We start from the raw sequence: 22,982 nt of genomic DNA, 5'->3' as shown, positions 1-22,982 counted from the left end.
TACCCAGTTACATTTCCACACCAGCCGTGTTCTGTCGCAATATTTTATTAAGGATCACGGCAGTCAGAGAAGGTGGAGGGTGGCCGCGGCCATCCCGAAGTTCAGAGCCCAGCCACAGCTTAGGGGCCAGGCTCCCTGCAGTCTCAGTCACTTCCTCCTCCCTGTGTGTGAAGGGACAGGGATGAGGAGGAGTCCCCAGGCAGCGCAATTGTTGAGGCATGTGTGTGTATGTCAGGGTCTGCGGATCACTCTGTATCTGCCTGTTCCGTTCTGTGCCTGGGTCTGTGTGTATTTCTCAGGCTTTGTGGCCTTAGGGTTGCCCTGGGTCTGAGCATCAGTTTCTGCTCCTGTGTCTGGGTCCCTGGGTATGTAGCTGTGAGTTTGTGCATCTCCATCCTGGCATCTCCACAGGGGTCTCTGTCTCACCTCCAATCCCCTGCCTCCGCTGCAGCACCCACCACAGTGCCCCTGAGCAGAGAGGCCTGGAGTCACATCCAGGTGGTACTCACAGCTCCTCCCCCACTGCCTCCAGCCCCACGAGACCTGGGCTGAGTGCTGGCTCAGATGAGGCCCAGTCCAGCAGGGTGGCCCGGCTCAGCTCCTCTGCCCAGTTGCCCTGGACCAGGGTCGACTTGTTCAGCTCCTCCGTCGAGTTTTCCAGAGGCAGCATGTCCTGGGATTTCCAGTGCACCCTGGGGTTGCCTGGAGACCCTCCCTGAGGTGCGCCAGCCTCGGCCTGAGGTCCTGGGGCCTCGGAACCTGGCATGGTGTCGGGGGCCACACGGGAAGCAGCGTCGTTGTGCAAAGTTCTGGAGAAGACTGAGTGAGAGTTGGGGGTTCATGAGGGATGGGGTAGGAAGACTGGTGTTCCTACTTTCCTTATCTCCCAGCTTCAGGGAGCAGTTGCATGGGGGGCTCCTTCCCCCTCCCCCAGAGGCCCAATATTGGGACGTGAGGAGCCATGGGGATGTTGCCCATGATGCAGCCCAGAGGGGACCCCAAAGTGATCCTGGCCCACCTACCTCGCACAGGTGTGAAGTCTCCGGCGCTCTCGGCTTTGTTGAGGGCAAAAGGGCTGATGGAGGGGAGGACGATGAGGGCAAAAGAGAGCAGCAGGACCTGCCAGAGATGGGGGTGCGGTCACCCCATCCCTCCACTATCCCTGTAAGCACACCCATCTTATGGGCAGGGAAACAGGCCCAGAAGGCTGGATTGTGCTTGAACTGGGGCCAGGGCCATGCTACTCACACTCACCTTTCCCCCTCCCACAGGCCAGTCTGCCAAGGCTGAGGAACCCCTTTATCCTGGGGGCCATCAGAGCAGGGGGTAGGACTCACCGCTATGCAGGTGCCTGCCTGGGCTGACTTGCTGGTGGACTGGACTACAATGGCCTGGAGTTTCTTCAGCTGCTCCAAGAGGGACCTTAGTGGAATGAGCAGCCTTGGCTGAGCCCTACAAGGCCTTAACCTGGTTCTCTGTCCATTTCTTGGGTTCCCCAGCATAGCTGATGTCTGAATTCTGTCCTCCCCTCAAGGCCCCCCTGCTCTCTTACAAGGCCCCCCTCCCTCTTTGCTTTGGTAAATCTCCAATGGCATCGCACCCACTTCTCTGCCACCCATCCAGGCCTCCAGGATCACACCTGGACGCCAACTCAAGCCTCCTCTCTGGTCCCCCTCATCTCTACCCACCTGTTCCCCCCCGCCCCCCGCTTCTCCTGCCCTCACTCAGCAACCGGGGGACGCTTTCCAAATGTAAAACAGCTTCTCCCAACCCTCTCAGGGCTCCCACCTCCCTCAAGTCCTCTCTGCAACTGAAGCCCTGAACAACTTGCCGCCCTCACTCACTCTGCTCCAGCCACACTGGCCTCCTCACCATGCCTCCAGCATGCTGGGCCCCAGGACCTTTGCACAGGTTATTTCCTCTAAGGACACTGTTCCCCCAGGTCTCTTGGCAGCTGGTTTTTGTCTCATCCCATTAGGAGGCCTCGTCTCAAATAACACTTTATCTGATCTTCCTGTCTAAAATAGCCCGACAGCCCTGGCTGGGTAACAAAAGTTGGTTAGAGCGCCATCCCAATATTCCAAGGTTGTGGGTTTGATCCCTGGTCAGAGCACATATAAGAATCAACCAAAGGCCCTAGCTAATTTGGTTCAGTGGATAGAGTACTGGCCTGTGGACTGAAGGGTCCCGGGTTCGATTCCAGTCAAGGGCATATGCCCGGTTGTGGGCTCGATCCCAAGTAGGGGGCGTGTAGGAGGCAGCTGATCATCATTGATGTTTCTATCTCTCTCTCCCTCTCCCTTCCTCTCTGAAATCAATAAAAACATATTTTTTTAAAAAAGAATCAACCAATGAATGCATAAATAAGTGGAACAACAAATCAATGTTTCTCTCAAATCAATATAAAATAGCCCTTCACCCTACTTTGTTTTTCTTCCTACAAACTATCACTATTTGTGTGATCTTTTATGTATTTTTGTTTGTCTTGAGTATGTCTCCCACTAGACTGTGAGTTATTTAAGTGGAGGGACTGTGTCTTCCTTGTTCATTTGTGGTCCCAGTGCCCAGAACTATGATGCAGAGTAGATGCTAAATAAACGGACTAAGTGGATGCACCCCTTAGATGGAATTATGTGTAGTTCTCCAATACACCATGTTCCTAGCCTCAGGCCATTCATATGCCATTTCCTCTACTGAGAGTAGCTTCCCCCCTGAACTCTTATACATCTTTTAAGACCCCAAATCCAAATCCCCTCCACTATGCAGCCTGCCTCCTTTCTAGGTGGAATCCTTACCCCCACCCACCCCCTTTTCTCCCCACCCCCGCTCTGCCCTGCTATCACAGAAGTTGCCCCCTCCCCCACATTGTTCACCTCTCCTGCAAGGGATTTGGGGGCTGGTTCCCCCTGTCCTCTGCCCTGGCTGGACCAAGACTCACTGGTTCTGCTTCTCGAGATGCAAGACTTTCCTCTGAAGCTCCTGGTTCTGGGCAGTGCAGGCCGACATCCTGCAGGGACAATGTCACAGTGACATTCAGAGTATGCCTGCCACCAACTGTCCCAGTCACCTCTTCCTGTGAGGCTCCACTTTATAGGCAGGGAACCCAAGGCCAAAGAGGAGAAGTCACTCATTCCAAGTCACCCTGGCAAGTCTCTGAGGGCCAGAATTGAACCCATGTCTGCCAGGTTTCTAGGTCCCATCCCTGCATTGGTGTGGGGGGCTTCATTCAAGTCTGAGCCCCCACGATTGGAATGGAATGCCAAAGTCAGGCAGTGATGCTTCCAGAAGATGAAATAGCAGGGAGGCTGGGCGTCCAAGGAGAACCAAGTTACACTCCTCACCATCCCTGTGACCTTGAGCCACGCAGCTCTCTGACCGGACCTCAGTCCCCTCACTTGTAAAATTGGGTTACAATTATTTAGTTCACAGAGGGGTTGGGAGAATGGCATGAAGCAAAGTTGAGTAGGGGCTTGGCAGATTGCATTTGAGGAACAAGACAATGATTATTGTTCCATCTAGGGTTCTGATGGAACACCTTTCCCATCTGCATCCATCTGTGAACATGATAGTGGCCCAGACCACTCAGATGTGGAGTTTAAATACTCAGATCACAGCATGAGGATGTGTCAGTCCTCACATCACAACCAAGAAAGAGAAAAATCCCCTCTCTGAAAGGTCCTCTCTAAATAACTCAAGAGATAAAGAAGAATTAGAGAAAACCTAGGGTCCACATGGCAATGACAGTAGTACAAATCAAAATGTGTGAGATGCAGCTAAGGTGGTGCTGAGAGGGAAATTATAGCTTTAATTCAGCTCAATGAACTAAACAACAGCATAAAATCCACCACCCCACCCCCACATACAAAAAGCCAGTCTAAGAAGGACATAACAAGCTTATAGTAGAGATGAAAGAACTCGAAAAGAAAAATACAATTGGATGGGAGGGAAAGCCAGAAATCCATTCTTTGCAAAGAATAATAAAATACACAAACTTCTGGCAAGATTGATAAAAAAGATAAAGAGAAGGCATAAATAAACAAATGAATTATTAAGAAGGGCATAATTATAGCCCAGCCAGTGTTGCTCAGTGGTTGAGCATCGACCCATGAACCAGGAGGTCACAGTTTGATTCCTGGTCAGGGCACATGCCTGGATTTCAGACTCAATCTCCAGTGGGGGGTGTGCAGGAGGCAGCCAATCGATGTTGATGTTTCTCTCTCATTTATGTTTCTCTTTCTCTCCCTCTCCCTCTAAAATCAATAAAAACATTTTAAAATAATAGGAGAGGACTATAAGCCATTTTATGTCAATAAATTTGAACTCGGCATCTTCACAGAAAAATATAACATCCCAAAACTGACCCAGGAATAAGTCGGAAACCCAAATAGACCTGTAACATTCCATAAAGTCATTTTGGCAGTCACAACAGCACTGAGGACCAGTGATCTCAACCAGGGAAGTGAGCATCCTATGTCCCATGTTCTGGCACAGAGTCAGACAAGATGGATAATACCTCCCTCTCTTTTGGTACCACCTATTCTAGGGGACAAAGGGACCCTGAAACTCTTCCCTGAGCTGACTCTATGCATATTCCGTCCTTGCAACTCACATGAAAAAAGGTCTCTCCTGGAGAGGGAAGACGACTCTAATTTTGTCAGGCCTTAAAAACTGTGACGTTGGGAGATATGGACACATAATACCTTAATCAATAAAAAAAATGAAAAAATAAAACAAACAAAAAAACTGTGACCTTAGGCCCATTACATTCCTTTCTCTGGGCCTCAGTTTCCTCCCTGAGTATGCCCAGGACCCAGCCTTACCGAGTTTCCAGGCCATCAATATATTCCTTCTTCTTTTTACGGCTTTCTTGGGCTGACTGTTTGTTCCGGATTTTCCGGCGGATTTTTTTCAGGACTCGCTCCTCATACTGCCACGTGACATGGGGAACAGGCTGAGTCAGGCTGGAGGGTCTACACTGTTGTCTGGACCCCACAATTTCACCCAATCTCTTCCCAGGGGAGCCATCCCAGACCCGGGGACGTGGGAGCAGACTCCTGATGATTTCAAGACCAGCTTTCCTACCCCTAAATTCTTGCAGAGTCTCCAGGAAAGTCCTGGGTCCTGGAATCTATCCAGCTCCTATTCCCAGTTAGTAACGTGCTACCAAACTCTGTGTACGATGCAATTGCGCCACCTTCTGGTCATATCTGAGATCGGTGCTTTTCATGGGGGCCAGCTGATACCAACACTAATGTCTTCCAATTGGAATGGCAAACTCAGGTGTTGATATTACGTGAAAGGGCTGGGTGAGAACTGTGGCGAGATAGAGAGATCTCGCTAAGTTGGCTTTTTGGATGACTTTTTTACTCTGGTTGTAGACACGTCCAACCATTTTAGTGTGGGAGGCCTAAAGGTGAGACTCATGGGCAGCTAGCTGCAGGAAGTGGGGAAGACTCGGAGCCAAGGGCCTCACCATCTCACCTTGGTGAGGGGCAGCTGGGTGGGCAGTGTGATGCCTTCTTTGGCCAACAGTTTCTTCTCGTCCTCTGTCAGCACTAGTTCCTGGCAGTGCCCAGTCCCCGGTCTCAACAGGTGGGGGGCTGCCAAGGAATGCTGTTGCTATGGAAAAAACAGGGGAATTGCATTGGGGGCAGAGAGAGCGACAGCCTTTGGGAAATGAAAGAGGCATCAGATTTGAGAAACAATCAGTCCACCTGCTGTAGAGTCCCCAATGGCCAGCACATAGCCCTTTGACCCAGCAATTCCACTTCCAAGAACTGATCTTACAGATACCCTCCCACATATGCAAAAGAAGGGGCATACAGGATTTTTATTCACTTAACAAAGTCACTAGACAGCTATTTATAGCCACCTATTACATTCCAGGCACCATTCTAGGCTGTCCACATTCATTGTAACACTGTCTGCAATGGCAAAGGATTGGAAGCAATGAAAATATCCAGTAAATAAGGCAAGGCCCATTTGTACAATGGAGTATTACACAACTCTGAAAAGGGATGGCTCTCCATGTCATGCTATGGAGCAATCCCCATAATAAACTGTCAACTTAAAAAAGGTGGGGGGGGGCAAACTATTGTTGCATGTGGCCTGCTACTTGTCATATTAAACTTTTTAAAAAAGGTATCTCTTTGGAAAAAAATTGAACCTGTGTGGGGAGCTGGGTGTCTGGGAAACTGGGGTGAGAAGGTGCTTCTCCCAATCTACTCATTTGTTCCATTGAAACTTGGACTGTGTGAATGCACTTCCCTATTCAAAGTAGTTTTAGTTAAATTTAAATTATTAAAGATAAACATTAAAAATGAAAGAATCTTGTCATCAGAATGTCCAAGTCTTAGAAATGTCACATTTCTAAGGAATGGGAGACTCAGGCATAAAGGAGATTGGGGGCAGTCTGTCATTCTTTAGATCAAACTCCACTACCTAGAACTCCAGTTCATTGATTAGTCCAACCATTTTCTCTCCAGGGTCCAAGCCTCAGTGTGCTCATCAGTAAAATGGGGATAAGGTCTCCCACATCTTAAGGTTGTTGACATGAAGAGCAATGATACTGAACTTGATGCGTTTACAAAACCCAGTTAGCATTTCCAAAGCAATCCTTCTCCTTTCCTATGCTTCAAGGCCACTAGAGTTTCACCTCCTCTATGATGCCCTCCAGGACCTGCAATGACCCTCCAGCCTCTCTCCCTTCTTGGTACACTTTCATGGGCAGTCAGTCAGTTTTCCCATCTTGACCATGAGATCCCCAGAGGCTGAGCACAGGCTGGTGCTCACCCCGCATCTTTCAAGCTGGGAGGGGCATTTCGGTCTAGCCTAGAGCTTGTCAGGATGACTTTTGGTATCAGACAAACTGGAGTTCAAATCCTACTGGGCGACTTGTTTGCTGTGTCACTTGGATCTAACCTCTCCGGGCCTTGACTTGCTCTGGGCCTTGAGGAATGAGGGCACTAATTGTGTTGTCAGATCTGGTTTAGAGGTACTTGAAGCCCTCAGTCAGCATGCAATAGGCCCAACAGGCCAGCCCAGGGATAGAGCCTGCAGCAGCTGGGTGGCTAAAGGCAAATTAACTTCTCTATGCCCGTTTCTTTATATGTAAAATTAAGATAATAGGAGTCCCTGCCTGGCCAGGGTGGGTCAGTGGTTGAGCATCAACCTATAAACCAGAAGGTCACAGTTTGATTCCTGGTCAGAGCACAGGCCTGGGTTTCAGGCTTGATCCCCAGTAGGGGGAGTGCAGGAGGCAGCTGATAGATGATTCTCATCTCTTTCTCCCTCTCCCTCTCTGAAACCAATAAAAATTATTTTTAAAAATATATAATATGATCCCCAATCTTCATGGTCATTGTGAATTAAAAGATTATACATTTAAAGCATTTAGAAGAGTGCCTGGTCTATAGTAGGTGCTTAGTAAGTTTTAGTTGTTTTTTGTTTTTGGGTTTTTTTTGGGTTTTTTTACTACTACTATAGTAGAAAATGTCCCAGCTCAGGAGATAGAGAACTCAGGCCTGGAACCCACAGACTTGCTTTGGATGTGACCCTGGATAAATCCAGCCTTTGTCTGTGACTCAGTTTTTCAGTCTCTGAAATGGGGATATTGGGGCTCCGTGCAACCCAGCGGCCCTCCCAGCTCTGATGCTTGGGAGTTGGGGTAGAGGCTGCTCACCAGGTCTCCACCACTGCCGGAGAGGAGGAGGTCTTTCACCGTGAGGTTGCAGCTTGGGGGCGAGACTGCCAGCTCAGCCTGCTCCTCAGGATAGAGGCCCGGGTTCCACATTTCTAACCAGAGCAGATGGGGACAAAGACAGGGAGAGCGTCAGGTGGGGGGCGCTGACCTCCCAGCTTCTGCCTGCCTCCTCCACCTAGGCTTCCAGGATTGACTCCAATGTGCTAAGGATTTGGGGTACAACTTGGGGCCCCAAGGCCTGGGTTGAAGGGGACAGACACAGCTGTTGCCTCAGTCTCCCCTCTCTGGAAGATTGAAACCCAGATTCATCAGGATATTGTCGAGGGACCCACTGCCAATCAGGAGAGAGCGGCTGTTATCGCCCAGGATCCTAGACCAGATTTACAGCCAGCCAGGCCTTATCTCCCTTTGGGGCAGGGACCAGGTCTGATTCACCTCTGGTGTCCTCCCACCTGTGCCCGGCCCACTGTAAGTGAGCTGCTCTCCAGAGCACAAACTTTAGAGTCTCATTCTCACTGGGTGAAACGTGTGCCCTTGGGCAAGTAAACCTCTCTGAGCCTCCGTTTCTTCAACTCTCCAGTGGGATTCAGAAGAGCTCCCACTCCATTGCAAGGCTCAAAGGCTCAAAGGACAAAGGATGCCCTACTGGGGTGTCTTCTGCAAAAGGCCTCTCCCAAGAGGAGGCCCTGACCACTGGGATCCATGACCTCTCACTTTCATGGAGCATCTACTATGACCCAGGCAGGGGAGGTACGAAGACAAGGTTGGCAGCATGACACCTGGTGTCACAGCCTCACAGCCAGCCTGTCGTGGGTGCATCCCAGCTATGTGGCTTTGACTTGTTGCTTAACCTCATGGGAACCCAGTTTCACCATCTGGAAAATGGGCCTATGAGAGCATCCATCTCAAAAGGGTGGGTATGTGTGTAATGAGGTAAGGGCAGTGAGAAAAGACACAGAACTCACCCAGGTCTATGGCCACAGAGGCCTCGAGCACTTGGGCCACTGGCCCAAGAAGCCTGTTGGGGCTGTGGGGGAGAGGAACGTAGGAGGGGCAGAGCCCCTTGCCAGACTCCGAGAAATGGCAGCCGGCCGGGGTGGTGGTGGGCACATTGTGTGGAGGGGTATCCTGGGGGTCGGAGGGCAGATCTTCAGAGATGCCGCTATCACTGTCCGCAGGAGACCAGAGAGGAGAGCTTGGTGCTGAGTCTCCAGAACCCAAGATACAGTTGAGGAAATCATCAGAGTCCGGGGCTGGCAGCACCTGCTGGGATGAGGGGGTGGGGCGGGAATGAGGAGGTCTGTGCTTTGCTCTGGATTGCTGTGTGACTGTGGGCAAGCCACTGACCCTCTCTGGGCCTCACTTGTCCTTTCTACCAGAATGAAAGCTTGTGGGGCTTGAACACAATCATGTACCATGAGAACACCATCCGGCCTGGTTAAGGCATGAGCCCTGAGTTTGAGTTTGGACCCAACTCCAAACTGCTGTGTGACCCAGACAAGTTACTAAACCTCGGGTTCATCACTTCTAAGGCACCGATGCTGCCTGCCCCTTGGGGTAGCTGAGAGGTTCGACGCAATAATGTGCTTTGCTGAAAGTACACACCATGAGCCGGAAATGCTACCAAGCTGAGTGGAGTTCTATCTGCAGTGGGGGGCCTCACCTGGTCTCCAACGTGGCCCCAGTCCTCACCCAGATCTTCATGTCTCAGAATTCCATCCTGTCGATCAAACAGGAGGTCCAGGAGCTCCAGGCTGTCGATGGGGCCCATGGGACAGGTGGCAGAAGCCATCTGGGGAAGGACGGGACAGGCATGAGGGTCACACAGCCCCTCTCCTCCCCATCTCCCACCTGCATACACCCCAGGCCTGTCCAGCTCAAGTTCAATTTCCACTCAATCCCTAGGCCTGGCTTCCACCTCCAAATCAGTGCTGAGGGGCTGACCCAGAGTTCCCAGGGGGGGATGAGAGCCAGTTTCTTTCTTTTCTTTTTTTTTTTTTTTTTTTAATTGATTTTTTACAGAGAGGAGGAGAGAGGGATAGTTAGAAACATCGATGAGAGACATCGATCAGCTGCCTCCTGCACGCCCCCTACTGGGGATGTGCCCGCAACCCAGGTACATGCCCTCGACCGAAATTGAACCTGGGACCCTTCAGTCCGCAGGCCGACGCTCTATCCACTGAGCCAAACCGGTTAGGTCAGAGAGAGAGCCAGTTTCTTTTAAAAGTGCTAGACAGATGTACACACGGGGACAATCAGCCTGCTCACTACCTGGAGGCTGATAGAATTGGCCCTCTCATTCTCAGCCTGCCCATGTCCCCCTTCCTGGGAGGGGGGGGGGCGGGGGGAGGGGGCGGGGGCTGGGAGAAGTAAGAGCAGCCCTGGAATGGAGGCATGGCTTTGGTCACTGCATTCTCTCTCTGGGCCTTTCTTCCCGTCTGTGCAATGTGGTGGGGGTTCCTCCCAACTCTGGGAGCTTGGGGAGAGTTTCCTGGCACAGACCTCCCCTCCACCTACGGACCCAGGCAGGGCTCACCTTTCCAGCGGGTGAATCTCCATTCATGAGCCCGGCCAGCTCTGCCTCCAGCTACTTTCCGTGTCTCTGATCGGTAGAGGCTCACCCCAAGTCTTGTTCCTGTCTGTGGCTCTGTCTCCCCACCCCGAAAAGATGCTGAAATAGTCCTGGGGTGCTCCCAGCCCACCCCCAGCTGCTGATTGGGGGACAGGCAAGATGGACAGGGTAAAGGGCCAGTGATACCAGGGCAGGCTAGGGGGAGGGGAGAGAAGACCCGTTATCTTGATGTTTTGTGCTTTTCCTGCAGGCAAGGGGCAAAGGCCAAAGTCTGGGGTGCCTCCGCTCTGCCATGACCTCTTCCCTACTTTGAGGGACTGTTTCTTATCAGAGTCTTAGACATCGGGATAAAGGAGAGTCCAGGGCTCCTGGCCGGTCCAGTCCACTCCTAGGACAGAACAAACAGGACCACCGAAGCCTTTCTCTCTGCAGGAGCTCCCTCCCCTCATCACAGCTGGCAACCTCCTACCACCCTCCAAGCCCTCCAGGGCTGAACCCCTGTAACCAATTCCTTCTAGAATCTTCTGTCGTTAATTTATTCAACAACTATTTACTGAGCCAAACTTGTTTCCACCTCAGGGCCTTTGCATTTGCAGTTCCCTCTATCTGGAACTCCCCTCTCCTCCACCCCTGACTCAGTCACTGTGCCCACTTATTCATGAATGTTTGATATTTGTGAATCAGCCCAGGTAGCTGAGAGCCCATCTCTGACCCCAGCAGAGAGAAGACTCCTCCCCATGTATCTTTATCAGATCCTTGTTTTCACTGAACTCATTATTTAAAATGTTCTTACTTGTGTATTAACTTGCTTGGTGTCTTCCCTCAGTTCTCCCCTCCCCACTGCACCCAGAATGGAAGGGCCTTAGGGGCTAGAATGGAGTCTCTGTGTTCTCTGCTGGGTCCTCAGTGTCCAGGAAATGCCTGGCACACAGTACGTGCTCAATCAACTCTTCCTCATTGAGCACCTCCTATGTGCCAATCACCATTTTAGGCACTAGGGGTGAGGCAGTGAATGAGCTAGACCATAAATGTATAAATAAACCAGTAAACAGATAAATGGGTTAAGTACTACTGAAAAACTAAGCGAAACCATGATAAAGGGCAACTGAGGACTAGAAAAAGCCCCTTTTAGAAGGTGACATTTAAGTACAGCCCTTAATGATGAGAGAGAGACAGCCATGGACGATCTAGGGGAAGGAGGTTTCAGGCCAAAAAAATATATATATATATATAGCACATGCAGAGGCCCTGGGAGGGCTGTGCTGGCAAGTGGGAGAAGAGTGAGGGGCTGGGGTGCCTGCAACAGAGTGAGGAAGAGGGAGGGAGGGAGCGGTAAGGACAGGAGCAGGTTGTGCAGGGCTCTTTGGGCTAAGGCAGGAGTCTGGCTTATACTAAATAGAGCAAGAAGCTGGCTGTTGATGCCCAGCCGGGTGGCTCAGTTGGCTTAGCTTTGTCCCATGCACCAAGAGGTTGCTGGTTCGATTCCCAGTCAGGGCACATGCCCAGGTTGTGGGTTGGATCCCTGGTAGGAGGCATTCAGGAGGCAGCCAATTGATGACTCTAATCAATGTTTCTCTTTCTCTCTACCTTTCTCTATAAAATCAATTTAAAAATTTTTTTAAAGACAGAGATTCTTAAAAAAAAAAAAAAAAAGGAAGCTGTTGAGAACTTAGTGAATACATGACTACATCAAGACTTCTGTATGGCCCCGGCTGGTTTTGCTCAGTGGATAGAGCGTTGGCCTGCGGACTGAAGGGTCCCAGGTTCGATTCCGGTCAAGGGCACATGCCTGGGTTGCGGGCTCGATCCCCAGTGGGGGACGTGCAGGAGGCAGCCAATCAACGATTCTCTCTCATCATTGATGTTTCTATCTCTCTCTCCCTCTCCTTTCCTCTCTGAAATCAATAAAAAAAAAAAAATTAAAAAAAAAAGACTTCTGTATGCCAGGCATGATGCTAACAGCTAGGTTTACAGAGTAACTAAAAAAACCTCCTTGCTCCCCAAAAATTTAAATCCTGGTGTATATTTCTCAATGCATCTATCATTACTTATTCATGCAATAAAAATTTAATCAGGACCTACTATGTGCCACACATGATGTGTTTCTTGTATCCAGCAATAAGTTACATTGCAGCAGTTGCCCCTCCCGCGGTAGGGGCACTGAGAAATGTCTGGGGACATCTATGGTTGTCACAACTGAGGGATATTCCTGGCATGGAGTAGGTAGGGGCCAGGGATGCTGCTTAGCACCCCAGTGTCCATGACAGCCCCACAGAGAGTGACATGGCCCCAATGTCAGCAATGCCCGGGGGGAGACCCTGTGTTACAGTAGCTGTCCCCTCTGGATGCTGGCATCATTATCTTGTCCTTGGCTCCCAGATCTCTCTCTGAGGTGGATCTTTAAGGGATTTGTTTGGTTTGGCTTGTCTTTAGTGATCCAGTCATAATATTTACTCAGCTTTCGCTGTGGAGGCACTGCGCCAAGCCTGTCCTGGCAGGTGTACCAAGTAGGTGAAATCTGATTTCTGGACTTCTTTCTGCCTCCCCCTTACCCCCATTCATGACTCTCAGGAGTCCAGGTTCCCTTGAGACAGAATTCCTCCTCCTCCTCTGGTGAAAACCTGCCAGAAAAAAAGGATGTGGCATTACTCATTTATATCTTCATGTAGATTAAGACCCCCCTACTCCCCTCCCCAGAATATTTGTATTTCTTTAAATTTTTATAATTATAGACTTCAGAAGGCTTTCATAAACCACAATGAAGAAATATCTGGCCCTAACCGGTTTGTCTCAGTGGATAGAGCATCGGCCTGCAGACTCAAGGGTCCCAGGTTCGATTCTGGTCAAGGGCATGTACCTTGGTTGCGGACACATCCCCAGTAGGGAGTGTGCAGGAGGCAGCTGATGGATGTTTCTCTCTCATCGATGTTTCTAACTCTATCTCCCTCTCCCTTCCTCTCTGTAAAAAATCAATAAAATATATATATTTTTAAAAAAGAAATATCTGAACAAGTAGGATAAGGATAAACATTTGAGGGAAAGCAGGACTTTTTGATACCCTTGACATCACATTATCCCATTGACTAAACACAACCACCTAACTTCAAATTTCCATAATAGATCCCACCAATATGTTTAAGTGTGAAACACAACCCCAAAAGGATGCTGTGGCCAAACCAGATGAGGGAGCACTGCGTCAATAAACAGCTTTGCAAAACTTACCAGAGCCTTTACACCTTTGGAGCGAAGAGTCTGTAGCACTTCCCAAACATAATTGTATAGGTGTGTTTTGTTTTCATTTTTACTTTATTTGTTCTGAACCATTTCTGACATATGAAAATGTTGGGAGATAACCACTAGAATGACTAAAATAAAAAGATAGACAACATCAGAAGTTGTCGGAAGCTATGGAGCAATTGGAACTCTCACCCCCTGTTGGTGGGAATCAAAATGGCCCAATCACTTTGGTAAACTTTGGAAAACTGGCAGTCTCTTACAAAGTTAAACATTTATTCACCATATGACTTAGCAATTTCACTCCTGGGTATTTACCCAAGAGAAATGCAAGTGTATGTTCACAAAAAGACATGAAAGTTCATGACAACTCTACTCATAACTGTCCCCAACTGGAAAGAACTCAAATATCCAACAAGAGAATGGATAAACAAACTGGTATATCCATACCACACAATACTACTCAGCCAGCACTCATCAGATTGAACACACGTAAGACCTGCATTATTATTGTAAATTAATTCTACCTCAATAAAAAGTATACAAAATATATAATAAACAACCATGCACATAAAACATTTAGAAACAACTAAAACATTATAAACAACCAAAGTATCCATTTAAAAAAATCCATCAATAGGGCATTGATTAATAGAGTCTGAATGCATTCGCATAATGGAATATTATGTAACTGTGAAAATGAATAAGGATTAGTTGTACATACTGATGGGGACAATATTATAAACATTGCACCATATATTTTCTTTATTGTGGTATGCATTCAACACATTTATTACTAGAGGCCCGGTGCACGAAATTCATGCACGGGGGGGGGGGGGGGAGGGGAGGGCGGGTCCCTCAGCCCAGCCTGCACCCTCTCCAATCTGGGACCCCTCGAGGGATGTCCGACTGCCCGTTTAGACCTGATCCCGGTGGGATCGGGCCTAAATGGGCAGTCAGACATCCCTCTCATAATCCAGGACTGCTGGCTCCCAACTGTTCGCCTGCCTGCCTTCCTGATTGCCCCTAACCGCTTCTGCCTGCCAGCCTGATCACCCCCTAACCACACCCCTGCCAGCCTGTTTGCCCCCAACTTCCCTCCTCTGCCGGCCTGGTCACCCCTAACTGCCCTCCCCTGCAGGCTTGATTGCCCCCAAATGCCCTCCCTTGCAGGCCTGGTCTCTCCCAACTGCCCTCCCCTGCTGGCCTGATTGCCCACAACTGCTCTCCCCTGCAGGTCTGATACCTCCTAACTGCCCTCCCCTGCTGACCATCTTGTGTCCACATGGGGGCAGGATCTTTGACCACATGGGAGCAGCCATCTTGTGTGTTGGAGTGATGGTCAATCTGCATATTACTCTTTTATTAGATAGGACAGAGGCCTGATGCACGGGTGGGGGCCAGCTGGTTTGCCCTGAAGGGTGTCCCGGATCAGGGTGGGGGTTCCCTTGGGGCGTGGGGTGGCCTGGGCGAGGGGCCTGTGGTGGTTTGCAGGCTGGCCACGCCTCCCGGCAGCCCAAGCAGAGGCCCTGGTATCTGGGATTTATTTATCTTCTACAATTGAAACTTTGTAGCCTTGAGCGGAGCCAAGCCTCCTGCTTGCTCCATGGCGACAGCCATTTCTGTTGGGATTTATTTATCTTCTATAATTGAAACTCTGTAGCCTTAAGCGGAGGCCTGGGCCTGCCAGGGTGTGCGGAAAGCTTGGCTTCCTCCATCGCTGGGGAAACCCATGCCTCCCTCTTGCTCTCTCCATGGCCACAGCCATCTTGGTTGGGGTTAATTTGCATACTTGCTCCTGATTGGCTAGTGGGCGTGGTTAGTGGGCATGACTTGTGAGTGTGGTGGAGTGATGGTTAATTTGCATATTACTCTTTTATTAGATAGGATCATTATTATTTTTTTAGTCCTTACCCAAGGATATTTTTTCCATTTATATTTTCTTTGAGAGAGTGGAAGGGAGAGGAGAGAGAGAGAGAGAGAGAGAGAGAGAGAGAGAGAGAGAAACATCAACTGATTACCTCCCACACACGCCCTGACCTAGGCTGGGGGATCAAACCTGCAACCGAGGTACATGCTCTTGACTAGGAATAGAACCTTGAGACCCTTCGGTCCACAGGCCAATGCCCTAACCACTGAGCTAAACTAGCCAGGGCTCAGCACACATTTATTGTCTATTCTGTGTTAGGCAACAAAAATGTCTTTTGCTCCTTCCCTTCGTCTATATTGGTTCAGGAGCTTAGCTAGTCAGAGAGAGGAAGAGGTGTGGGGTGAAGAGCTAAAAGGTCTCCAGCTATGTTCTGGCCAGTATGGCTCAGTTGGTTAGTGTTGTCCCGTGCACCTAAAAACGTTGCTGTTAGATTCCCCATCAGGGCACATGCCCAGATTGTGGGCTCGATCCCCAGTAGGGGGCATGCAGGGGGCAGCCGATTGATTTTCTCTCCCTCTCTCTCTAAAATCAATAAAGACATATTTAAAAAATAAAAATAATAAAGTCTCCAGTTGGGATTCATCTGTAAAATAGGGACAATCATCATGGCAAGACCTACTGTGTGCAGTATCCCCAGTGCCTGGCACCATGCCTGCCATACAGTAGCTGCCCACTCAATACTTACAGAAGGCACAACTGAACGTCTATAAATATAACTGTTGCAGCCTGTAAGCCAGTTCTGGCTCTCTGCTTGTTTTTGTAAATAAAACTTTATTGGCACACAACCACACCCATTTGTTTATGTAACTTCTGTGGCTGCTTTATATACAATGGCAGAGTTGAGCCGTTGCAACAGAGACCCTGTTGCCTGCAAAGCTGAAAATATTTAGTATCTGGTCCTTTTCAGAAAAAGTTGGAACTTGCCATTATTAGAAATAGCAAGGTTTAGCAGATTAGACCTGCACTGCCCAATACAGGAGCCACAGGCCACTATGGCTATTGAACACTTGAAGTATAAAGAGTGTAATCGAGTACAATGTTATTTCATTTTTGTTAATTTAAAATTTAAAACTAATACTCAAGTCACTTAATGGACAAATTTTGAGTATACATGAAACAACCTGGGTTTATGAATCTATGCTTTTTACTATAAACTTTCTGAACTCCATAAGTACACATCAAGGATTTCTGATAAAGATTTAGTGACCAAATTGATAAGCACATTGGATGTCCAAGATTAGTATGAAGAAAAGTGAAGTACCATATTCATAATTTTTATATTGACCACATGTTGAAATGAAAATAGCTTGGATTTATTAATACAATATTTAGATTAACAAAATATATTCAGATGAAAGTTTAATTTTACTTTGTGCTTTTTAAAATGTAGCTGCTAGAAAATTTAAAGTGATACGTGATATTTCTCTCAGACAGTGCTGAGTTAGAACAGGGCCTGTGTTCAAATCCTGACTCTGCCCCTTGTCACTATGTGACTGTGCTTCTCCCTGCCTCAGTTTCCTTATCTGCAAAATAAGGGATAAAGGACCTGCTTCACCGGGTTGTTGCGAGGATTCAATGGATTAAAACATGTGAAATGCTTGGAAGGGACCTCTACAGAGTCAGGTCTGAAAACCTGGCAGTCATCATGGTTGTTACTATTATTACTGTATGTGTCTCTATAAGAAATATGTTGTGCTCCAGTCCTGAGACGCTTGGCAGATGCCCACCCGCCTGTCACTTTTGGATGGCCACAGCCCTTTGGCCATAGCACAAGCCTGGTCCTAACGACAGTCCCCATTTTGCACAGGCGGGCAGAGGGGCTAATAAGGGGTTATGACTCACTGTGGCCACGCCATGAGTCAGCCACCGTTGAGACAACGCCCAGGTCCTCTGCTCCAGATGGGGGCTTGCCCCTTGTCACCATGTCACCTCCCATTTCTTTTGGCTTCTCTCTACACTTCTCTTTAAGGTCAGTTTTGCAGGGAAGAAGCGAGGGGTTCGGGAGCAGCAGCTCCTTGACCAGCTCCTCCCCCACCCTCTTCCTCCTCCTCTCCTCTGGGTCCCTCCCTTGGGACATGGCCTTGCCAGGGAGTGAGTAAAACCCTTGTGACATGGGTGTGGCAGGGGCAGGCCAGGGGCTGGGGGAGAGGGGGAACTCTGATCTGCCTCTTGGGCAATGCTAACTGATTAGCACCTAATCCTGGAGACCGCCCAGTTCTCTCTCCTCTTACATCATCCCCTGTGGTGGCATTTCCAGAAAGTTCTGGGCTCCTGGGAGTGGGTGAAGACAGGGTGTGAACCAGGGTCTCCAAACACCACGAAGGAGGAAAACTTGGTGGGGAATGGGCTCCCTCTGCCCTTCCTAAAGATTGAAGGATGTTATGTCCAATAATTCATTCATTCATTCCTGCGACCACTATTTATTGAGCACCTACTGTGTGCCAGTGCTGGGGACACAGCAGGGGACATAAATATTCCCCACTCCCGCCCTAGCCGGTTTTGCTCAGTGGATAGAGCGTCGGCCTGCGGACTGAAGGGTCCCAGGTTCGATTCCGGTCAAGGGCATGTACCTTGGTTGCGGGCACATCCCCAGTAGGGGGTGTGTAGGAGGCAGCTGATCGATGTTTCTCTCTCATCGATGTTTCTAACTCTCTATCCCTCTTCCTTCCTCTCTGTAAAATATCAATAAAATATATATTAAAAAAATCAATAAAATATATTTAAAAAAATATTCCCCACTCCCTATCTCAGTGGAGCTTATTGGGGGAGACAGATGCTAAATAATACCATTGGTGCATAAGCAAGAAAATAAGTAATATTAAGAGACCATGTATAGAAATAAAGCAGGGCCCAGCCAGTGTGGTTCAGTGGTTGAGCATTGACCCATGAACCAAGAAGTCACCAGTTTGATTCCAGTCAGGCACATACCTGGGTTGTGGGTTCAATCCCCAGCCAGGGGGCGTGCAGGAGGCAGCCGATCGATTATTCTCTCTCATCGTTGATGTTTCTCTCTCCCTCTTCCTTCCTCTCTGAAATCAATAATAAAAATATACATTTAAAAAAAAAACATATTAAAAAAAGAAAACAGCCAAAACCGGTTTGGCTCAGTGGATAGAGCGTCGGCCTGCGGACTGAGGGGTCCCAGGTTCGATTCCGGTCAAGGGCATGTAACTTGGTTGCGGGCACATCCCCAGTGGGAGGTGTGCAGGAGGCGGCTGATCGATGTTTCTCTCTCATCGATGTTTCTGGCTCTCTGTCCCTCTTCCTTCCTCTCTGTAAAAAAATCAATAAAATATATTAAAAAAAAAGAAAAAGAAAACAGGAAAGAGAGATGGAGAGTGTGGGGTGACTTGTAATTTTATATAAGGTGGTCAGGTGGGAATGTGGAAAGACTGTTGGGAGCAGAGAGCAGTGGTGTAAAGGCCCTGAGGTAGGAGGAACAGCAAGGAGGTGCACGGGGTTGGAGCAGAGTGAGCAAAGGGGAAGTAAAGAAGGGGACTGAGGGCTTTGTTCCCCTTGGGTAAAAATGCTGATGGTCAGTCCTGTGATGGCTCTAGAAGTTTCTAGAAGGGTCTGGGTGGGACATGTGTGTGGACAGGGTTAAAAGCCCTGGGTATCAGGATACTGGTGTGTGTGTGTGTGTGTGTGTGTGTGTGTGTGTGTGTGTTTTAATCCTCACCCAAGGATATTTTCCCATTGATTTTTAGAGAGAGTGGAAGAGAGAGGGAAAGACAGAGAGAAACATTGATATGAGAGAAACACATCAATTGGTTGCCTCCTGCACGCACCCTGACCAGGGCTCAGGCTGGAGAGGAGCCTGCAACTGAGGTACATGAGCTTGACAGGAATCGAACCCGGGATCCTTAGAGGAGCCTGCAACTGAGGTACATGAGCTTGACAGGAATCGAACCCGGGATCCTTAGGTCCGCAGGCCGAGGCTCAATCCACTGAGCCAGACCGGCCAGGGCAGGATACTGTTCTTTAAGCCTGCTGTTCAGGGCTCACTCTTAGCTTCACACAGCAAGGTGGTCCCCCAGCTTCAGGAGAAGGAGTGGTCCCTGGGGCAGTGCCCCAGGAAGGCCTTGAGCCTAGACCAGCAAACACAGCCGGCCCCCCATGCATCTCCCATCCCCACCCCTCCCTCCATGTCTAGCCACCACCTCCTCCTGGTGATTGCTTTATGGCTGGTGGGTCCAAGGTCGAAGCGGACCTCTCACCAGCCAAAGGAGGGCTCTGCTGGCTTCAGGTGTGGTCATCTCACCTTCCTTCCTGTTGCAGGGGGTGCGGGGGAGACAGAGAGGGTGTCTCCTCCCGTTCCAACCTGGGACTCTGGGAAGGTGCCCAGGGGGTGGGGTGATAGGCATCTCTGGGTCTCCAGGCACTGAATGCGTCCGGCTGCTGAAACAAAGTGACACAGACTGAGCGGCCGAAACAACAGAAATGTATTATCTCCCAGTTCTGGAGGTTGGAAGTCCAAGATCAAGGTGTGGGCAGGGCTGGTTCCTGCTGATATCTCTCTCCTTGGCTTGTAGATGCTGTCTTCTCCCCGTGTCTCTGTGTTCACATTTTCTCCTCTTATAAGGACACCAGTCACATGGATCAGGGCCCACCTTAATAACCTCATTTTAACTGGTATTTCCAAATACTGTCACATTCTGTGGTCCTGGGGTTAGGATTTCAACATACGAATTTGGGGTGGGGTGGAGTAGGGAGAAGACACAATTCAACCCACAACACCTTTCCCAAGCTGTTACAAAACCCAACCCTGGTGGTTTTGACTCAGTGGTCACCTCCCTAGGAAGCTGCCCTTATCACCCCAGCCAAAGTCACTCCAACCCCAGTCACTCTTGCATACACCTTCTAGGGGCCCTGTTTACCTATCTGTTTACACTAGGGAGCAGGAACCTGTCTGTTTTGGTCACTGATGTGCCCCCCTGAGAAGGATCCCCTACCAGCAAAGTGGCTTCAACAGACTTGTGGAATGAACCTCACATTCAGTGTGCACAGTAGATCCCAAGAGAAACGGGCCTGCTCGAGGCCAAGTTCAAATGTCAGCCTTGTCTCAGATCAGTTCATGAATTTCCTATCTTGTGCAGAATTACTTTGGGTGCCAAGAAACCAACATCCTGTCCCCAGCTCAGCAACACACTGGCTGTGACACCACGAAGTCACTTCTCCCCTCTGAGACTCTGTTTTCCTGTCTGTAAAATGTGACCATTGATCTAAAGGTTATAAGAAGGTCAAACATGGGATTAATGTTTAATCCCAGGGAAAATCGGATCAGGAGTGGTGTTTGACTGAGTCATGGGCCAAGTTGTGTAGATATGAGGAGAGGCCCTCCACCCCACATGCGCCAGGCTGGCCGAGCTGAGCTGAGGCAGCACCAAGCCTTGGTTCTTCTCCCTGAGATTTCTCAGCCGGAATGTCCGTCCGACACCAGCAGAAGGCCTCTGAATGCTCAGATCGCCACCAGAATCTCCAGGTTAGAGAATGCCAGAGAGGTCACCTGCCTGGAATAGGATTGGCAGAACTTATAACATTTATTTTCACATTGCATGTCTTTTTACAGTTACTTTCTATTTGGGGTATCTGATACTGGTCTCAATTTACCATTATAAAGCGGTTTTCTAAAATAAATGTGTCAAAGGAATAAAGCGAAGTTGACGATAAACTGAAGATTGGACTAACCTTTTTCTTCAACAAATTTATCTTAAAGGAAACATTGTAACACCAGGGTAAATTAAAAGAACAGCACCAGGCACTTAAAACAGAGGCAAGGGGAAAGAAACAACGTTACTAAATTCTAGGCACTACTGTTGCCTGTGGAAGGTTCTGGACTGGGTGACTCTGTTAAAACAAAATTAGTAAATAAGTGTTTAAGACACATCAGTACCCAGTTGAGTGCTTTTTTATTTAATCAGAAGGTTTAAAAGAGGATTGACAGGAAGCAATTTCTTATCTTTCATTAGTTTCTTTTTATATGCAATTTTTTACATGCAAGTATGCATGGAGAACTCACTTTGTGCAGTGAATCCTCTCAACACCTCACTCTTTTGGACTTTTTTCTCCAAGAAAAACAGTGCCATTCCTCCTAGGCCCAACTTCCAGGTCTAATAAAAACCAGAACTAGGCCCAGCAGGCGTGGCTCAGTGGTTGAGCATTGACCTATGAACCAGGAGGTCACGGTTCAATTCCTGGTCAGGGCTCGATCCCCAGTGGGGGGTGGGGTGGGGGGAGAGGTGCAGGAGGAGACGATCAATAATTCTCATCATTGATTCTTCTATCTTTCCTTCTTCCTTCCTCTCTGAAATCAATAAAAAATATATATTTTTTAAAATATATTTTATTGATTTTTTACAAAGAGGAAGGGAGAGGGATAGAGAGTTAGAAACATCGATGAGAGAGAAACATCGATCAGCTGCCTCCTGCACACCCCCCACTGGGGATATGCCCGCAACCAAGGTACATGCCCTTGACCGGAATCGAACCTGGGACCCTTCAGTCCGCAGGCCGACGCTCTATCCACTGAGCCAAACCGGACAGGGCTAAAAATATTTTTTAAAAAACACAAATAAACAACAACAAAAAAACACAGCTAGTATTTATTGATTACTCACTCTGCCAGGCACTGTGTTAAGTATGTGGATCCTCCTAAACCCCCAGTGAGTGGGGGTTTTGTCATAACCATTTTATAGATGAGGACACGGAGGCTCAGAGAAGAGCTGTCTCTTGCCCAAGGTTGCAAGCAGTGATGCCGAAGTTCAAAGCTGGGATATAAAGCCAGACTGGCCCCTGGGTGGCAGTGCTTATGGCAACGCCAGGCAGGAGGATCTGGGCTCTGCCATGTCATCAAGCACAGAGGGGACAGCATAGCTACAACTCTCTGGGTTCAATCCAAGCCCCACTCCTTGCAAGCTCTGTGACCTTGAGCAAGTTACTTCGCCTCTTTGTGCCTCAGCTTCCCCCTCTCCAAAATGAGGATAATAGTAAAGATCCAGTTAGCTCCTACCCATAAGCACTGGCATACCAAAGATGCGGTGAGGGACACAGCCCGCCCCAGGCGTTATCAATGAAGGGGGGCACTGTCTTTTGAAAATTCAAAAAGGAGAATAAATCCTATTTTATTAGTTGCTTTTCTGTTATCGCTGTGTATAGGCAACTCTGAACCATGTCAGTGATAAAACATTCTCCCCCTGAGAAATCTGTTATTGGTCTAAACCAGAGGTCAACAAACTTTTTCTGTCAAGAGCCAGAGAGTAAATATTCTCAGCTGTGCGTGCCAGACAGCGACCCGGCAGCTGGCAGTGGCAGTGCGAGAGCCACCGCAGACAATTCGTGAATGCGGGAGTGCGGTTGTGTGCCAGTCACCTTGAGATGTGGATGCTGAAATTCAAATCTTCTTTACGTTGCACATGTTGTGAAATATTATTCTCCTTCTGATTTTTTGCCCCAACCAGTTAAAAAAACAATCCTTAGTTCCTACAAAAATAGACATTGGGCTGGGTTTGGCCAGCAAGCCCTGGTTTGTCAACTCCTGGTCTAAA

The 22,982-nt window shown here is 48.8% G+C and overlaps 1 protein-coding gene across 2 annotated transcripts; it reads right to left on the bottom strand.

Annotated features, from left to right (window-relative positions):
* Positions 1-31: 31 nt before the first annotated feature.
* CREB3L3 (cAMP responsive element binding protein 3 like 3) lies at positions 32-22,188 on the bottom strand. 2 transcript variants are annotated; one of them, XM_080675831.1, is made up of 14 exons: positions 22,056-22,188; positions 19,700-20,948; positions 13,497-13,639; positions 12,827-12,895; positions 10,239-10,662; positions 9,366-9,494; positions 8,668-8,968; positions 7,682-7,794; positions 5,482-5,619; positions 4,821-4,927; positions 2,939-3,007; positions 1,338-1,422; positions 1,023-1,119; positions 379-819 (listed from the first exon to the last, which is right to left on the bottom strand). In XM_080675831.1, the coding sequence occupies exons 5-14, from the start codon at positions 10,263-10,265 to the stop codon at positions 506-508; spliced, it is 1,380 nt and encodes a 459-aa protein (XP_080531957.1). In that variant the 5' UTR covers positions 10,266-10,662; positions 12,827-12,895; positions 13,497-13,639; positions 19,700-20,948; positions 22,056-22,188; the 3' UTR covers positions 379-505. The 2 variants fall into 2 exon arrangements, with proteins under 2 accessions (XP_080531958.1, XP_080531957.1); XM_080675832.1 differs by lacking the exons at positions 12,827-12,895; positions 13,497-13,639; positions 19,700-20,948; positions 22,056-22,188 and adding an exon at positions 32-161 and having other exon boundaries at positions 544-819; positions 1,023-1,075; positions 8,668-8,965; positions 9,395-9,494; positions 10,239-10,772.
* Between the last annotated feature and the right edge of the window lie 794 nt (positions 22,189-22,982).

Source organism: Plecotus auritus (genome assembly GCF_963455305.1).
Source record: "Plecotus auritus genome assembly, chromosome: 6".
Lineage (NCBI taxonomy): Eukaryota > Metazoa > Chordata > Mammalia > Chiroptera > Vespertilionidae > Plecotus > Plecotus auritus.
This window is presented reverse-complemented; position numbering and strand designations above follow the sequence as displayed.

Excerpts from the sequence above, each read along its gene's own strand:
- CREB3L3 (XM_080675831.1), bottom strand. The coding sequence starts at position 10,265 with ATGAATGGAGATTCACCCGCTGGAAAG. Across the intron at positions 9,495-10,238 it reads GAGATTCACCCGCTGGAAAG|ATGGCTTCTGCCACCTGTCC; the intron begins GTGAGCCCTGCC and ends GTCCTTCCCCAG. Across the intron at positions 7,795-8,667 it reads CTCTGTGGCCATAGACCTGG|AAATGTGGAACCCGGGCCTC; the intron begins GTGAGTTCTGTG and ends TGCTCTGGTTAG.